Here is a 16384-nt window from a genome sequence, read left to right on the forward strand (position 1 = left end):
AGGACATCGCTGGCTCCCTGGACAGGTAAGCGTCCTTATATTAAAAGTCAGCAGATACAGCATTTGTAGCTGGCGACTTTTAACTTTTTGGGCCTGGAGCTCCTCTTTAAGCTCAGTTAGGAAGTGACCGGACTGGTACTTTGGGGCTATAAGCCCTATCAACTCCCTTCAAAATTGTTCAATGAGAGGGACTTACCGGTGTCTTATCGAATTCAGTCCCCTATCATATAGTGTCCTCCCTGTACTGCGCAGGCGCAGTACGGAGGACAAAAGAGACGCCGAAAGTCTCCGAAGTTCAACAGCTGATCGTCAGCTGTACACGGCGCCTGCGCATTTATTCTTACCCTATGTCCAGGATCATTCCCTACTATCCAAGTGGACATAGAGTTAGAATAAATATTTGCCGAGCGCAGCGAGGCCGTGCCCGAAGCGTGGCGAGCGAAGCGAGCCCGCGAGGGGCCCTCTTACACTGCCATCGCTAACAGGTGCCCGAGCGCCGTGTACAGCTGATGGTCAGCTGATCAACTTCGGGCATTTTCGGCATCTCCTGCTCCTCCGTACTGCGCAGGCGCTGCGCCTGCGCAGTACGAGGCGGACACTATTTGATACGAGGACACTATATGGCAGAACACCGGCCTGTGCTGGCAGACTGACAGGACAAGGGGATGACAGATGATGAACATTACCTTAAGGAAGTCAGCCCCTTCACTACAAAGTGAAACCATCCCCTGTACAAGCAAATAAGAAACCGAAACTAACACCAAAGAAAGAGAAACAAAGCTACCAGCTCCATGTCTATGTGGTTTACATGTCGGTAAGTGGATGCCATGACTGTACAGACCATGAGAGCGCCCAGTGTCCATAGCCCCCCCCCCTGTATATACTGTGCAGTGGGGGGGACCTGGCAGAGTATGAAACAGAGGCCGCGCCACACACACCAGCAGCTAAATTCTTACCAGCAGATAGCTGGGCTGCTGTGTCCCCCCGAGGAGGCTCATCCTGTCACCTCTTCCCAAAGATCCTCGCGCCAGAGATCAAAAGTTACTCGTACAGCTTAGATGACGTCATCTCAATGCGCCAAGGGTCTCCTCTCTAGAGTGGAACAAGACAACACACAGAGGGAATGAATGCATTTCATGACTGCTACCAAATGTGTCCTCGGTCTGTCGCCATTTTCTAGAAGACCCGCCCGTCATTAGGCCCCCCCGCCCCCCGTGCGGTCTTAGCTAGGCACATCTGGCTGAATTGCGTTCTGTATATCCTTTGCTGATTTCTTGGCCGTAATACTTCATTTATTTAATAAAACTTCGTTTATTTGATAATACTTCAATTGATTTGCAAAGACCTGTTTGCACGTTAAAATGAGAGGGACTATTTCTGTTGATCAGTAAGGATGAGCTCCGGCGTGTTCGCACACTCCACGTGCAGAGCCCGCCAGGAAGTGGGCACGGCACTGCGCTAATCGCAGGCAGTGAGATATTTTCCCGATGTGCGGTTGCAGAGATCGGGAAAATGCCTCGCTGCCTGTGATTAGAGCAGCGCCGTGCCGACTTCCTGGCGGGCTCTGCATGTGGAGTGTGCAAACACGCTGGAGCTCATCCTTATTAATCAGTATCCAGAAACTCTTACACACCTACACCTAAAGCTTGATACACACTATACAACTTTTGTTGTTCGATTTCCTTTCGATTTACCTTCAACTGTGGAAGGGCCTGCCTGATTGCATACAAATTGAAAGTGTTTAGGTTTGACCTCATATTATATGGTTTTGCTAAATCTAAAGGAAAAAAATCTAAAGAAAATTGTATAATGTGGATCCAGCTTTACACCTACATTGAGGGGAATATACACAAAGCGCACTCTGGGACACTTTTTGTTCATTTTGGTTGGTTTGAGCAAAAGTTATAGCGTCTACAAAATAGGGGATAGATTTATGGCATTTTTATTATTATGGTTTTTTTACTAGTAATGGTGGCGAGCCATTTTTTTTGCGGCGGACAGATTGGACACTTTTGACACATTTTTGGGACCATTGACAATTATACAGCAATCAGTGCTATAAAAATGCACTGATTACTGTATAAATGTCACTGGCAGGGAAGGGGTTAACACTAGGGGGCGATCAAGGGGTTAACTGTGTTCCCTAGGTGTGTTCTAACTGTAGGGGGGATGGGACTGTCCAGGAGGAGAGAGATATCGGTATTCATACATAGTATGAACACACAGTCTGTCTCTACTCCCCTGAAAGAACTGGGATCTGTGAGTTTACACACACAGATCCTGGTTCTCGCTCTGTCATGAGCGATCATGGGAGCCCGGCGATTATCGCGCCCACCGGGCACTCACATCGGCTCGCAGGTGCGCATGCCCCTAGTGGCCAAAAGGTGAAGCGACGTAAGGTAACGTCGTTTCGCCCAGCCGTGCCATTCTGCATAATAAAGCATCAGTGGAGACACCTTTTTCCCATATTAACCCTAATGCCCTGTACACTGATCGGACATTCAGACAACAAAATCCATGAATTTTTTCCAATGGATGTTGGCTCAAACTTGTCTTGCATGCACACGGTCGCACAAAGTTGTCAGAAAATCCGATCGTTCTGAACGCGGTGACGTAAAACACGTACGTCGGGACTATAAATGGGGCAGTGGCCAATAGCTTCTCTTAATTTATTCTGAGCATGCGTGGCACTTTGTGCGTCGGATTTGTGTACACACAATCGGAATTTAACCAAATTTATAGCCTGCTCTCAAACTTTGTGTGTCGGAAATTCCGATGGAAAAAGTCCGATGGAGCCCACACACGATCGGAATTTCCGACAACACAATCCGATCGCACTTTTTCCGTCGGAAAATCCGACCGTGTGTACATGGCATTACAGGAGAGACTTTCCCTTCCTTGGGGTAGATTTCCTCTCACTTCCTGTTGTCTCCCTCCATTTTTAAGTAGAGGTCATTTGTAGGTCAAATGTTTGAAAGTAGGGGACTGCCTGTATATACTGTATGGCCTGCCCTATATACTCTGCAGAAATTTGGGCCTTAGGTGTTGGTGGTACCAGAAAACTGTAAGCCCTCACAGTTACTCTTGGTGGGCGCTGGAATGGGCCCTGCTGTGAAAAATTATATCAAGAATTGTAATTACATGCCCCTGTTGAACAGGGTCAGAAAAATTGGGCTTTTGGTGGTGGTGGTGCTACAACACTGTAAGCCCTCACAGTTACTCTTGGTGGGCGTTGGAATGGGCCCTGCTGTAAAATATTATATCAAGAATTGTAATTACATGCCCCTGTTGAACGGGGTCAGAAAAATTGGGCCCTTGGTGGTGGTGTTGCCACAACACTGTAAGCCCCCACAGTTACTCTTGGTGGGCGCAGGAACAGGCCCTGCTGTGAAATATTACATAAAAAATTGTAATTACATGCCCCTGTTAAACAGGGGCAGAAAAATTGGGCCTTAGGCACTGGTGCTGGTGCCACAACACTGCAACCCCTCACAGATACTCTAGTTGGGTGCAGGAACGTGCCCTGCTGTGAAATACTACAGCAAAAATTGTAATTACGTGCCCCTGTTAAACAGGGGCAGAAAAATTGGGCTTTAGGTACTGGTGGTGGTGCCCTGAACCAAAAATATTCTTAGAAGCTATCAACATGAACATTGAGGAGGAATAGGATAGTCACTCAGCATAACAGTATAGTCACTCAGCATAAGCATAGACAGTCTTCAAGGGATCTCACATTCATAAAAAAAATTAATTGGTTACATCAGCATCAGGTGCTTGGTAGCTGGTGATCCAAGACTGATTCATTTTTATGAAGATGAGCCGATCAACCGAGTCGGTGGACAGGCGCACTCTGTGATCTGTTACAAAGCCTCCAGTAGTGCTGAATGTGTGTTCAGGTAGAAGGCTGGATGCAGGACAGGCCAGTAGCTCAATTGCATACTGTGCAAGCTCTGACCAGTGATCCATCTTCAAGACCCAGTAACCCAGTGGATTTTCGGTTGGAAAGGTCTCCAAGTCTGATCATGCCCCAAGTTATTCCTGCACCATGTAAATCAGACACTGGCAATGGTTGCTGGAACCGATCAGACCTTGGGGCTGCGGACTAAAAAATTGTCTGAACGCATCGGTCAGACGTCCACCTTCTCCACCACTCCTTCTGTAACTGACCGAAGCCTCAGCAACACGTTGTCCAGGAGGACCAGGAAATTGCACCCTCCCAGGCTCTGGAAACGCATTCCATAAACCTTTCTGCAAGGCCTCCCGAAGATGTTTCATCCTCTGCTCCCTCTGCGAAGGCTGGATAAGTTCTGCAACCTTACCCTTGTAATGTGGATCAAGAAGGGTTGCCAGCCAGTACTGATCCCTCTTCTTGATACCACGAATCCGAGGGTCCTTTCACAGGCTTTGCAGGATCAGGGAGGCCATGCAGTGTAGGTTTGCTGAGGCATTCGGTCCGGAGTCCTCTGGGTCACTAAGGACGACATGATCCGCAGCCACCTCCTCCCAGCCACGAACAAGTCCATGGGTTTCTGGGGACTGAAAATGATCCCTTGAAGACTGCTGCTGATGCTGAGTGCCAGGCTCCACCTCCATGCTGACACAATCCTCCTCCTCCTCTTCCTGTGTGATAGGCGGGCCTGCGGGAATGCTGTCTGGATAAGGGGGCCTTGAGAGGTAAAGAAGTCCTCCTCTTCCTCCCTCTGTTCTGCCTCAAGTGCCCTGTCCATTATTCCAAACAGCGTGTGCTCCAACAGGAAGACAAGAGGGACAGCATCACTGATGCATACACTGTCACTGCGCACCATCCTCGTGGCCTCCTCAAATGGTGAGAGGACAGTGCATGCATCCTTGATCATTACCCACTGGCGTGGCAAAAAAAAACCCAAGCTCCCCTGACCCTGTCCTGGTGCGATACTCGCACAGGTACTCATTGATGGCCCTCTGCTATGTGTGCAGCTGCTGCAGCATCGTCAACGTTAAGTTCCACCTGGTGGGCATGTCACAGATGAGGCGGTTCTTGGGCAGGTTAAATTCCTTTTGAAGGTCAGCCAGCCGAGCACTGGCATTATATGACCGGCGGAAATGCCCACATACTTTCCTGGCCTGCCTCAGGAGATCCTGTAAGCCCGGGTAAGTGTACAAGAACCGCTGCACCACCAAATTAAGGACGTGAGCCAAACAGGGAACATGGGTCAAATGTTCCTGTCGGAGGGCAGAGAGGAGGTTGGTGCCATTGTCGCAAACCACCATTCCTGGCTGAAGCTGGCGTGGCGTCAACCACCTCTGAACCTGCCCCTGCAGAGCTGCCAAAATCTCTGCCCCAGTGTGGCTCCTGTCCCCTAAGCAGACCAACTCAAGCACCGCATGGCATCTTTTTGCCTGAGTGCTTGCGTAGCCCCTAGAACGCCTATGGAGCACCGCTGGTTCCGAGGACAAATCTGCACAGGAAGAGGCCATATAGGAAGAAGAAGAGGAGGGGGTGGAGGAGAGAGGTGTGGCAGAATTACCACTACCAGCATTTTGGAGGTGTGGCGGAACAAGCTCCAACATTACTGCACCCTGTCCTGCATCCTTCCCAGCTGCCAGCGGGGTTACCCAGTGTGCCATGAAAGAAAGGTAATGTCCCTGTCCATGCCTGCTGGACCATGAGTCAGCGGTAATATGCACATTGCCTTCCACATGTAGGTAGAGAGCCGGAATGGCCTTCTGAGAAAAAAAATGGCGTTTGGGAACCTGCCACTGAGGTACTGCACATTCCACAAATTCTCGAAAGGGGGCAGGGTCTACCAACTGAAAAGGCAGCAGTTGGAGTGCTAGCAATTTAGCCAAACTAGCATTCAGCCGCATGTGGATGGCTGGGACCGAATTTCTTTTGACGGTTTAACAACTGGGGTAGGGAAATTTGCCTGCTACAATCGGATTTAGGTGTGCCTCTAGCAGATTGCCCGCAAGTGCTTGGGACACTTAATTCTACACCTTCATTCCTCTCAGTGCAGGTCTCTGAGAGGACTGAAGGTATAGTGGAGTTGGAGATCCCAGCTGATGAGGAGCAAGGAGAGGTCCGCCTGCATGGGAGCTCGAAATATGTCTAGTCAAGCATGTGGTGCCCAAGAGGCTGCTGTTTTGGCCATGCTTGATACGCTTCAGACATATGTTGCAAACAGCAACGGTGCTGTCACGTACTTTACAGCGGAGCCCGAAATGATGAGGGTGGCCTCTTGCACGGTTCCGGTCCAAGCACCCCTGGTGGTGGGTACAGGGAGTGCGAGGGCAACGAAAAGGGGCAGGTGCCTGCAGGCAGGAGGCTGGAACTTGGAGATACAGGAACCTCTGCTGAGGAGATGTGGATACTAATCACCAAACCTGTTCAGCGGGAGCCAGATCAGGATCAGCTGCAGAATCAGGAACAGGCAGGAGTCGGCAACAGGCTGGCAGCGGGGTACCAAGTCAGAAGGCAAAACCGTAGTCAGAAACAGGCAGAGGTTGGCAACAGACAGGCAGCGGGGTACAGAATCAGGAGGCAGAGCCGTAATCATAAGTTCAAGCCAAGGTCAGTATTGCAGGTAGAGGCAGGTTCAGCAGGCAGGGGAGATCCAAGAGAATGGTCAGAAGATAGCTGGGTTTTCAGGAACAAGGTCAATCAGGCAGAGTAACAACAGGAACACAGGAACAAGCTGAAGACAATCCAGCACTGATGCTAGGCAGACTCTCTGTTTATATAGGGTGCTGTGTGCCAGGATTCACGCCAGTGTACGTGCGTACGCGCGTGCGCATTAGCACCTTAGCACATTGGCGCATGCACCTTAGCACATTAGCTCCTTACCACATTGGCGCATGTGTGTTAGCACATTAGCGCTTTGGCACTCGCGGGTGAGCATTAGCGCGCGTTCGCATAGAGGTGCCATTGTGCATGCCCACCCTGGATCTCATTTGTCTCTGGCTATGGTTCCGTGCATGCACATTGGCATTAGCAGAACGAGGATTGGCAGCTGCTGCACGGAGATGGGTGCTTGCTGTGTGAGTTCTCTGACAGGTGCGATCTGCTGCACATGTCTCAAAAAAGGCCCACACCAAAGAACTTTTGTAAAAACGCGCGGAGTCAGCAGCGCACTGCACATGCTGAGCTCTGCGGTGTGATGCAGTCAGTTGGCTGTCCTTAAGCTGGCCCCTGGAGGGCATCCTACCTCATTGGACATGTGCTTCCTCCTCCTCCTCCTCCTCTCTCCTATCAGCCACCCACGTGGAGTCAGTGACCTCATCATCTCCTCCCTCCTCACCACTGGAGCAAACCTGGCCGTATGCTGCAGCTGGGGGAACATGACTGCCAGTTTTTTGTCCTTCTTGGGCACCCCCTCTCTCTGGGCTCCCGTTACTGCTTTCCTGTAGCTGGGTATCATCAACGGAGCCTTCAAAACGCTCATCCTCCTGGAGCATGTATCCAACACTGTGGTCAAACAGTTCGGGGTCATCCACTCTACCAAGTCTTCCGCATGTTGCGGCTCAACACGGCCAGCTGCCAAAAAAAAAGGACAAGCGTGTCCCACGGCCACGTGCTGATGAGGATGCACCATCTCCACGACCAGCACTGTTGCCTCTAGACACAGAGCCTGCTTGCCCTCTTTTATTGGCTTGTGACTGTCTGCCTCTCCTTGTTGGCCTTCCAGACATACTAATGGCCTGCAGTGAGATGTAGCTGCACAAAGCTGGGATGTATGTATATATATATATATATATATATATATACTGATACTGCAGATAGCAACTCCCTTCCTGTAGTATTATTAGTATGAGAACACCAGCAATTGTCTTCAGGTAGCTTTATGTGCACACTGTGCTGAGGACAAAGTACACTAGCTGTAAATACTGTAGCTGCCTGCCTGTGGTATTAATAGGATCAGAACAACAGCAATTATCTTCAGGTAGCTTTAGGTGCACACTGTGCAGAGGACGCAGTACACTAACTGTAAATACTGCAGCTGCCTGCCTGTGGTACTAATAGGATCAGAAGAACACCACCAATTTTCTTCGGGTAGCTTTAAGTGCACACTGTGCAGAGGACACAACTGTAACTGTAAATACTGTAGGCACATCTCCAACGAGGCAGGATGACCTCCAGGGGCCAGCTTAAGGGCAGCACGCCGACTGCATCCCACCGCAGAGCTCCACATGTGCAGGGTGCTGCTGTCTCTGCGCGTTATTCCAAAAGTTCTTTGGTGTGGGCCTTTTTTGAGACGAGTGCATCAGATCCCACCGCTGCTATTTGCAACATATGTCTCAAGCGTATCTCGCGTGGCCAAAACATCACCCACTTGGGCACCACATGCTTGACCAGACATATGTGGACCTGCCATGCAGTTCGTTGGCAAGCATACCTAAAAGACCCACACCAAAGAACAAAGCGGACCTCTCCTTGCTCCTCATCAGCTGGGATCTCCAACCCCACTACACCTTTAGTCCTCTCTGAAACCTGCACTGAGAGGAATGAAGGTGTAGAATTAGGTGTGTCACAGCCAAATACTTGTGGGCAATCTGCTATCGGTACACCGACATCAGATTGTACCAGGCAAATTTTCCTGCCCCAGCTGCTGCACTGCCAAAAGAAGTTCGCTCCCAGCCATCCACATGCCCAGCGGTTGAATGCTAGCTTGGCTAAATTGATAGCACTTCAACTGCTGCCTTTTCAGTTGGTAGACTCTGCCCCCTTCCGTGAGTTTTGTGAAATGTGCGGTTTCTCAGTGGCAGGTTCCCAAACGCCACTTTTTCTCACAGAAGGCGATTCCAGATCTCTACCGGCATGTGGAAGGCAATGTCTTGGCCTCGCTGGACAGGGCGGTCAGCTGTAAGGTGCATATTACCGCTGACTCATGGTCCAGCAGGCATGGACAGGGACGTTACCGATCTTTCACCGCGCACTCAGTGACTCTTCTGGCAGCTGGGAAGGATGCAGGACAGGGTACAGTAGTGTTGGAGGTTGTTCCGCCACCACGCCTCCAAAATTCTACTAGTGGTGATTCTGCCACACCTCTCTCCTCCACCCCCTCCTGCCTTTTCAGTTGGTAGACCCTGCCCCCTTTCGAGAATTTGTGGAATGTGCAGTACCTCAGTGGCAGGTTCCCAAACGCCATTTTTTTTCTCAGAAGGCCATTCCGGCTCTCTACCTACATGTGGAAGGCAATGTGCATATTACCGCTGACTCATGGTCCAGCAGGCATGGACAGGGACATTACCTTTCTTTCATGGCACACTGGGTAACCCCGCTGGCAGCTGGGAAGGATGCAGGACAGGGTGCAGTAATGTTGGAGCTTGTTCCGCCACACCTCCAAAATGCTGGTAGTGGTAATTCTGCCACACCTCTCTCCTCCACCCCCTCCTCTTCTTCTTCCTATATGGCCTCTTCCTGTGCTGATTTGTCCTCGGAACCAGCGGTGCTCCGTAGGCATTCAAGGGGCTACCCAAGCACGCAGGCAAAAAGATGCCATGCGGTGCTTACGCTGGTGTGCTTGGGGGACAGGAGCCACACTGGGGCAGAGATTCTGTCAGTTCTGCAGGAGCAGGTTTAGAGGTGATTGACGCCACGCCAGCTTAAGGCAGGTATGGTGGTTTGCGACAATGGCACCAACCTCCTCTCCGCCCTCCGACAGGGACAACTGACCCATGTGCCCTGTCTGTCTCACGTCCTTAGCTTGGTGGTGCAGCGGTTCTTGGGCAGTTACCCGGGCTTACAGGATGTCCTGACGCAGGCCAGGAAAGTTTTTGTGGATTTCCGCAGGTCATATAATGTCAGTGCTCAGCTGGCTGACCTCCAAAAGGAATTTAACCTGCCCAAGAACCGCCTAATCTGTGACATGCCCACCAGGTGGAACTCAAGATTGGCCATGCTGCAGCGGCTGCACACGCAGCAGAGAGCCATCAATGAGTACCTATGCGACTATGGCACCAGGACAGGGTCAGGGGAGCTTGTTTTTTTTCCCCACGCCAGTGGGCTATGATCAGGGATGCATGCACTGTCCTCTCACCATTTGAGGAGACCACGAGGATGGTGAGCAGTGACAGTGCATGCATCAGTGACATTGTCCCTCTTGTCCATCTGTTGGAGCACACGCTGCGTGGAATAATGGACAGGGCACTTGAGGCAGAACAGAGGGAGGAAGAGGAGGACTTACCTCTCAAGGCCCCCTTTATCCAGACAGTGTTCCTGCGTGCCGTCGATCACACAGGAAGAGGACGAGGAGGAGGAGGAGGAAGAAGAGGAGGATGATTGTGTCAGCATGGAGGTGGAGCCTGGCACTCAGCATCAACAGCAATCTTCAAGGGATTATTTACAGTCCAAAGAAACCCATGGACTTGTACATGGCTGGGGGGAGGTGGCTGCGGATCATGTCGTCCTTAGTGACCCAGAGGACTCTGGACCGAATGCCTCAGCAAACCTATGCTGCATGGCCGTATTCGTGGGATCAAGGGGAGGGATGATTACTGGCTGGTAACCCTCCTTGATCCACGTTACCAGGGTAAGGTTGCGGACCTTATCTTGCCATCGCAGAGGGAGCAGAGAATGAAACATCTTCGGGAGGCCTTGCAGAAAGGTTTGTGCAACGCATTTCCAGAGCCTGGGAGGTTACAATTTTCTGGTCCTCCTGGACAACGTGTTGCTGAGGCTTCGGTCAGTCACAGAAGGAGCGGTGGAGAAGGTGGCCATCTGACCGATGCATACAGACAATTTTTTAGTCCGCAGCCCCAAGGTCTGATCAGTTCCAGCAACCATCGCCAGTGTCTGATTCACATGGTGCAGGATTACCTAGGGGCAAGATCAGACTTGGACACCTTTCCCACCGAAAATCCTCTGGGTTACTGGGTCTTGAGGATTGGTCACTGGCCAGAGCTTGCACAGTATGCAATTGAGCTACTGGCCTGTCCTGCATCCAGCGTTCTTTCGGAACGCACATTCAGTGCTGCTGGAGGCTTTGTAACCGATCATAGTGTGCGCCTGTCCACTGAATCGGTCGATCGTCTGACCTTTACATGGGAATCAATCTTGGATCACCAGCTACCAAGCACCTGATGCTGATGTAACTGATTGTTTTTTTTTTTTAAATGTGAGATCCCTTCAAGACTGCCTATGCTGATGCTGAGTCACTATCCTGTTATTCTGAGTCACAATCCTCTTCCTCCTCAATTTTCATGCTGATAGCTTGTAAGAACATTTTTGGTTCTGGCACCACCACCAGTGGCCAAGGCCCAATTTTTCTGCCCCTGTTTAACAGGGGCATATAATTACACTTTTTGATGCAATACTGTGCAGCAGGGCTCATTCCTGCGCTCCAACTATAGCATCTGTGAGGGGTTGCAGTGTTGTGGCACCAGTGCCTAAGGCCCAATTTTTCTGCCCCTGTTAAACAGGGACATGTAATTACAATTCTTGATCTAATATTTCACAGCAGGGCCCGTTCCTGCGCCCACCACTGTGAGGGCTTACAGTGTTGTGGCAACACCAACACCTAAGGCCCCAATTTCTGCAGAGTATATAGGGCAGGCCCCTACTTTCAAACATCCAACTTACAAACGACTCTTACTTGCAAACGGAAGGAGACAACAGGAAGTGAGATGAAATCTACCCCTAGGAAGGGAAATTCTCTCCTGTAATAGTTAATATTGGAAAAATGTGTCTCTTCTTCACTGATGCTTTATCACCAATCCTTGTTTCACTAAAAACCCCAAATTTTCAAAAAACATTTGTCATTGGGAGGTGAGGTGAAATCTTCTGAAGAGGTGCACAGACAGTAAAACAAATGTTACAGGGGTGATAACCCTTCCCTATGTTTTTCAAAAAGCTTAAAAATAGATTTTTTGGCTGGAGCTACACTTTAAAAATGTACCAGTTCAAAATTACAAACAGATTCTACAACAAACCTACAGTTCCTGTCTTGTTTGCACCGCCTGTATACTGCTGTTCAGAGTATATAGGGCCTGGGGGCCCCACGCCTTTCCTTTTTTTAATTTGGATGCGAGGTTCCCCTTAATATCCATACAAGACCCAAAGGGCCTGGTAATGGACTGGGGGGTGGTGGTACCCATGCCGTTTGTCTCACTGATTTTCATCCATATTGCCGACATTACATTAAAGCCGCAAGTAGTTTTAAATTACTTTTATTCCTTTAAAAATGTTATATTGTGCAGGGACTGTTCTAAGCAAGGGAAAACACGCGCATACCATAGACACCCCCCAGGTACGATATTTAAAGAAATATTTCACTTTTTTTTTTCACTTTAAGCATCATTAAAATCACTGCTCCCGAAAAAAACGGATTTTAAAACTTTTTTTTGCATTGATACAGGGCAGGACCCGGGTCCCCAAACCCTTTTTAGGACAATAACTTGCTTATTAGCCTTTAAAATTAGCACTTTTGATTTTGAATGTTCGAGTCCTATAGACTTTAATGGGGTTCTAAAGTTTGCGCGAACTTTCGGTCCGTTCGCAAGTCCTGGTGCGAACCGAACCGGGGGGTGTTCGGCTCATCCCTAAATGCACTGTAGATCACTGAACCATTTGCCTGCCTGCAAGTGTATTTGAAAACTTACACCAGCAATGGCCTGCAGTCAGATATAGGCTTGGCTATACTAGAATGCAGTGCATATATATATGTTGGAGACTGTATATATATTTTATGCACTGCAGATCACTGAATCACTTGCCTGCCTGCCTGAAAGTGTATTTGAAAACATACACCAGCAATGGCCTGCAGTCAGATATAGGCTTGGCTATACTAGAATGCAGTGGATATATATATATGTTGGAGACTGTATATATATTTTATGCACTGCAGATCACTGAATAACCTGCCTGGCCTGCCTGCCTGAAAGTGTATTTGAATACATACACCAGGAATGGCCTGCAGTCAGATCTAGCTACACAGGATATAGTGTGTGTGTATATATATATATATATATATATATACACACACACACACACACACATACACACACACACACACACACAAAGCTTGGATGTATATATATACTAAATACACTGCAACTAACTGAATCAACTGCCTGCCTGAAGTAGATTTGAAACAGTACACTAGGAATGGACTGCCTGCTCAATCTAACGCCAGCAACACACTACACAGGGCCGACGTGCATTTAACCCTGCCTTTGGCCAATTATAGCTCTCTTTGCTGACGGCACTGTGATTGGCCAAAGCATGCGGGTTATAGTGCATGCTTGGCCAATCATCAGCCAGCAATGCACTGCAATTATGGGGGAATTGGGGCGAATGACCCATAATGTTCGATCTTCGAACGATCGAACAGCTGGTGTTCGAGTCGAACTCATGTTCGACTTGAACAGAAAGCTCCTCCCTACTTACCACCAGTGGCTTGGCCTATTTTCTGTGTACTGGTATAAAGTGGTAGCATATTAACGCTAGCATATTAACGAGCGGACTTTTGACGGACTGAACTCCAAAGGACTTTTTGACGGACTTAACTCCGAAGGACTTTTTGACGGACTTTCGAGTTCCGAAGCAACGGGCTTGCACCAAAGTCCAGCTGATTCGAACGTGATGACGTACGACCGGACTAGATTAAGGAAGTTCATAACCAGTAGCCAATAGCTGCCCTTGTGTTGTTGTTCATCCCTCGGACTAGCATACAGACGAACTGATTTTTCGACCGGACTCGAGTCCATCGGAAAGATTTGAAACATGTTCTGTTTCTAAAGTCCATCTGATTTTTCAACAGCAAAGGTCCGATGAAGCCCACACACGATCAAATTTGTTCCGTCGGACCTTTGCTGTCGAAAAGTCCGGCCCTGTGTACACGGCATAAGTTACCCAAGTGTGAGCAGCCTAGAACCAGGTGTGTCAGTGGGGACCGAGCAGCTTTAAGGCTGGGTTCACACTATTGCGGGTTTCCCAGCATCCAATTTGCATAGCAGGAGATTGTGACCGGTTCTCTGGGGAGCATATTCACACATCCCCGCAGCGGCTCTAGTGCGATTTGCACAGGAGCCCTGTGCGTCTTTTGGTTCCGCTTCAGGTCGGAAATTGAGCCCAAAATTCGGAGTGAAATCGGACCTGAAACTGTGAATGGAGAAGCACCGGACTCCTGCTATGAGCCGCTGCGTTCTCAAGTGTGGACCCAGCCTAAGAGTTGTGGCAGATCAGAGAAGCCATCATCACCAGTGGCTCCTGTTGGGGTAAGTGTTACATATGAAAAGCAAGCTTATTGATTCATAACAACTAAAGTCTCAGATGAAAGAATAAATTATATCTTTACAGAAAAGGTTGGCAGATGAAAACTACTAATACATGGAATCATCAAAAGGTCCTTCCAGTAACTTTGATGTTCTAGTGAAAAGGTACAGTTTGAGTGATAAATATGCATGCTCTCTTCTAAAGGCCAGGACCTCTAGAAGCTCAGTTTTCTTTACATGTTATTGATAATTTAGCAGATGCATGTGGAAGGATGAAAGAATTTTAGCATATTTTTGACAATTGTGATGATGGGGAGAGGAGAGAATCCTTTATTTTTCTATAGTGAGTATTTTTCACTGAATAGATAAGTGTACAGCTATCCTGATTTGTCTCCTGATGATTCAAGCTTTGTGTGCTCAAAAGCAAATAAATGTTATGTAAATTATCCTATTAAAATTGCCCTTAACATGCCATTTCTTACTAGAGTTTTACCAACATACTTAGAGACTAATATTATGAGTCCATTGATAGTGTAGCACCCCTTACCCCCTGAAGGTGGTCTGGTTAGGGACCCCCACAGGTGGCTTCGTAGGCTATTATTACACTTCAGGAAAAGATTTGTGACTCTTTGTGGGGTGGAATAAATTGGGTGCCCGGTAACTTTATTACATTTACAGTGTTTATTATTGGACTAATAAACTCGGGGAAAGTTTAGGAAAGTGGATTAGGGTACAGTATAGCCAAATAGCCCAAAAGTATTTACTCTGTATCACTACTCACAGTTAAAACAGAAAAAGTACAGACCAACACTATGTACTATTCAGACTGTAGAGCGGCTTCAATGCAGCACATGTACCCACTGAACTTCCTGTGCAATATCCAACAGGCAGCAACTTCTACCCTGTACTCCAGGACACTCTTCAGCAGACAATGTTTCATCCCTGGTGCTCCAATCCAGGTAATCACTTTCCAGCTCCACATCTGAAGGATATAGGACAGGGCAGCAGGAAACCTCAGGCCCCAGGCTTGGTCTCCCCTGTATCAACACACCCTCCCCGGATAGCCAGGAGAAATACAACAGTAATGCACAACCTATCCCAGGCAATTGGCAAGCCTTAATAGTCAGGAGTGGGATCATTTCATACATTGAAATAAACATTAAAGTGGTTGTAAATCCTTACACATCTCCAATGAAGTGATTAGCCTCAGGCAGCCATATCTCCTGTAAAGCCTTCTAAAACACACAGATTGAAGGATTTTTCTCAGCTCCAGGAGGCAGGGGCAATGATCTGACCTCACACACACTACAGAGCTTGAGCATAGAGCTGCAGTGAAACCTGAAGCTTAAGTAGGGAAGGCACACACCCCTCCACACTGACATAAGGACCTATACACAGCTGAGGCTGTCACTCACCTGCTGTGTGCCATAGGGGTGGCGACCCCTCTCTTGAATGGCTGTTGTGTCAGCTTAGAGTCTTATCAGTGACTCATGCAGATAGAAAAGAGATCAGAGAGGAACCACACTTGGCACTTTGGATTGCGGCTAGTACACACTATAGAAGGCTGTGTGCTTTGTTTATTTTGCATGTCTGCAGTTTACAACAACTTTAAATGGAGAAAGACTACTTGCACTTGTTCTGGTTTTAACAAAGATGATAATGCTACCTAGACTTCTATAGTCTGCCAGACCTGTACAGCTAGAGCAGAATCTTTCCTCCCTGTGCATTCAATGCCTTCCTTAGGTATAAAGGTGCCTTCTATTTGAGCTGTGTCCTTCTGGATAGAAGAGCTATTGCTTTTAATGAGATCTGTTAAAGCGAGGCTCCACAAAAGGGGAAGCTCGACTTCTCTGACCCCTCTTCCCCGCCAGTGCCACAATCAGCACCTTAGATCACCCAGAACTTTGGCCTCCCTCCTCCTTCCCCCGCTGCCAGGCCATTCACAAAGCACAGCGCGCTTTGCGCATATGCTGTAGGGAACTGGCTGTGAAGCCGCAAGGCTTCACTGCTGGTTTCCCTTACCGGCAATGTTGGTGACAGCACCCGAGAGCTGATGAAATCATCGGCTAGGGTGCCAACACTGGATTCAAGGACAGGTGAGTGTCCTTATATTAAAAGTGAACAGCTACAGTATTTGTAGCTGCTGACTTTTAATTTTTTTCATGGGGGGACTGGACCTACTCTTTAAGCAATA

The 16384-nt window shown here is 48.6% G+C and overlaps 1 protein-coding gene and 1 long non-coding RNA gene across 3 annotated transcripts in view; one reads left to right on the forward strand and one right to left on the reverse strand.

Moving 5' to 3' along the window:
- Positions 1 to 1113, reverse strand: part of SMPD4 (sphingomyelin phosphodiesterase 4) — a 95427-nt gene extending 94314 nt beyond the window's left edge. For both annotated transcript variants that reach the window (XM_073629221.1, XM_073629220.1), the window contains exon 1: positions 957 to 1113. In XM_073629221.1, coding sequence (XP_073485322.1) covers positions 957 to 998 — 42 coding nt within the window. In that variant the 5' untranslated portion in view covers positions 999 to 1113. The remainder of the gene's footprint in view (positions 1 to 956) is intronic.
- Positions 757 to 15145, forward strand: LOC141142079 (uncharacterized). Its single transcript, XR_012244322.1, has 3 exons — positions 757 to 814; positions 14276 to 14355; positions 15078 to 15145. It is a non-coding gene; the product is annotated as an uncharacterized lncRNA (long non-coding RNA).
- The last annotated feature ends 1239 nt before the right edge of the window (positions 15146 to 16384 follow it).

The sequence above is a fragment of the Aquarana catesbeiana genome, linkage group LG01, assembly GCF_042186555.1.
Source record: "Aquarana catesbeiana isolate 2022-GZ linkage group LG01, ASM4218655v1, whole genome shotgun sequence".
Classification (NCBI taxonomy): domain Eukaryota; kingdom Metazoa; phylum Chordata; class Amphibia; order Anura; family Ranidae; genus Aquarana; species Aquarana catesbeiana.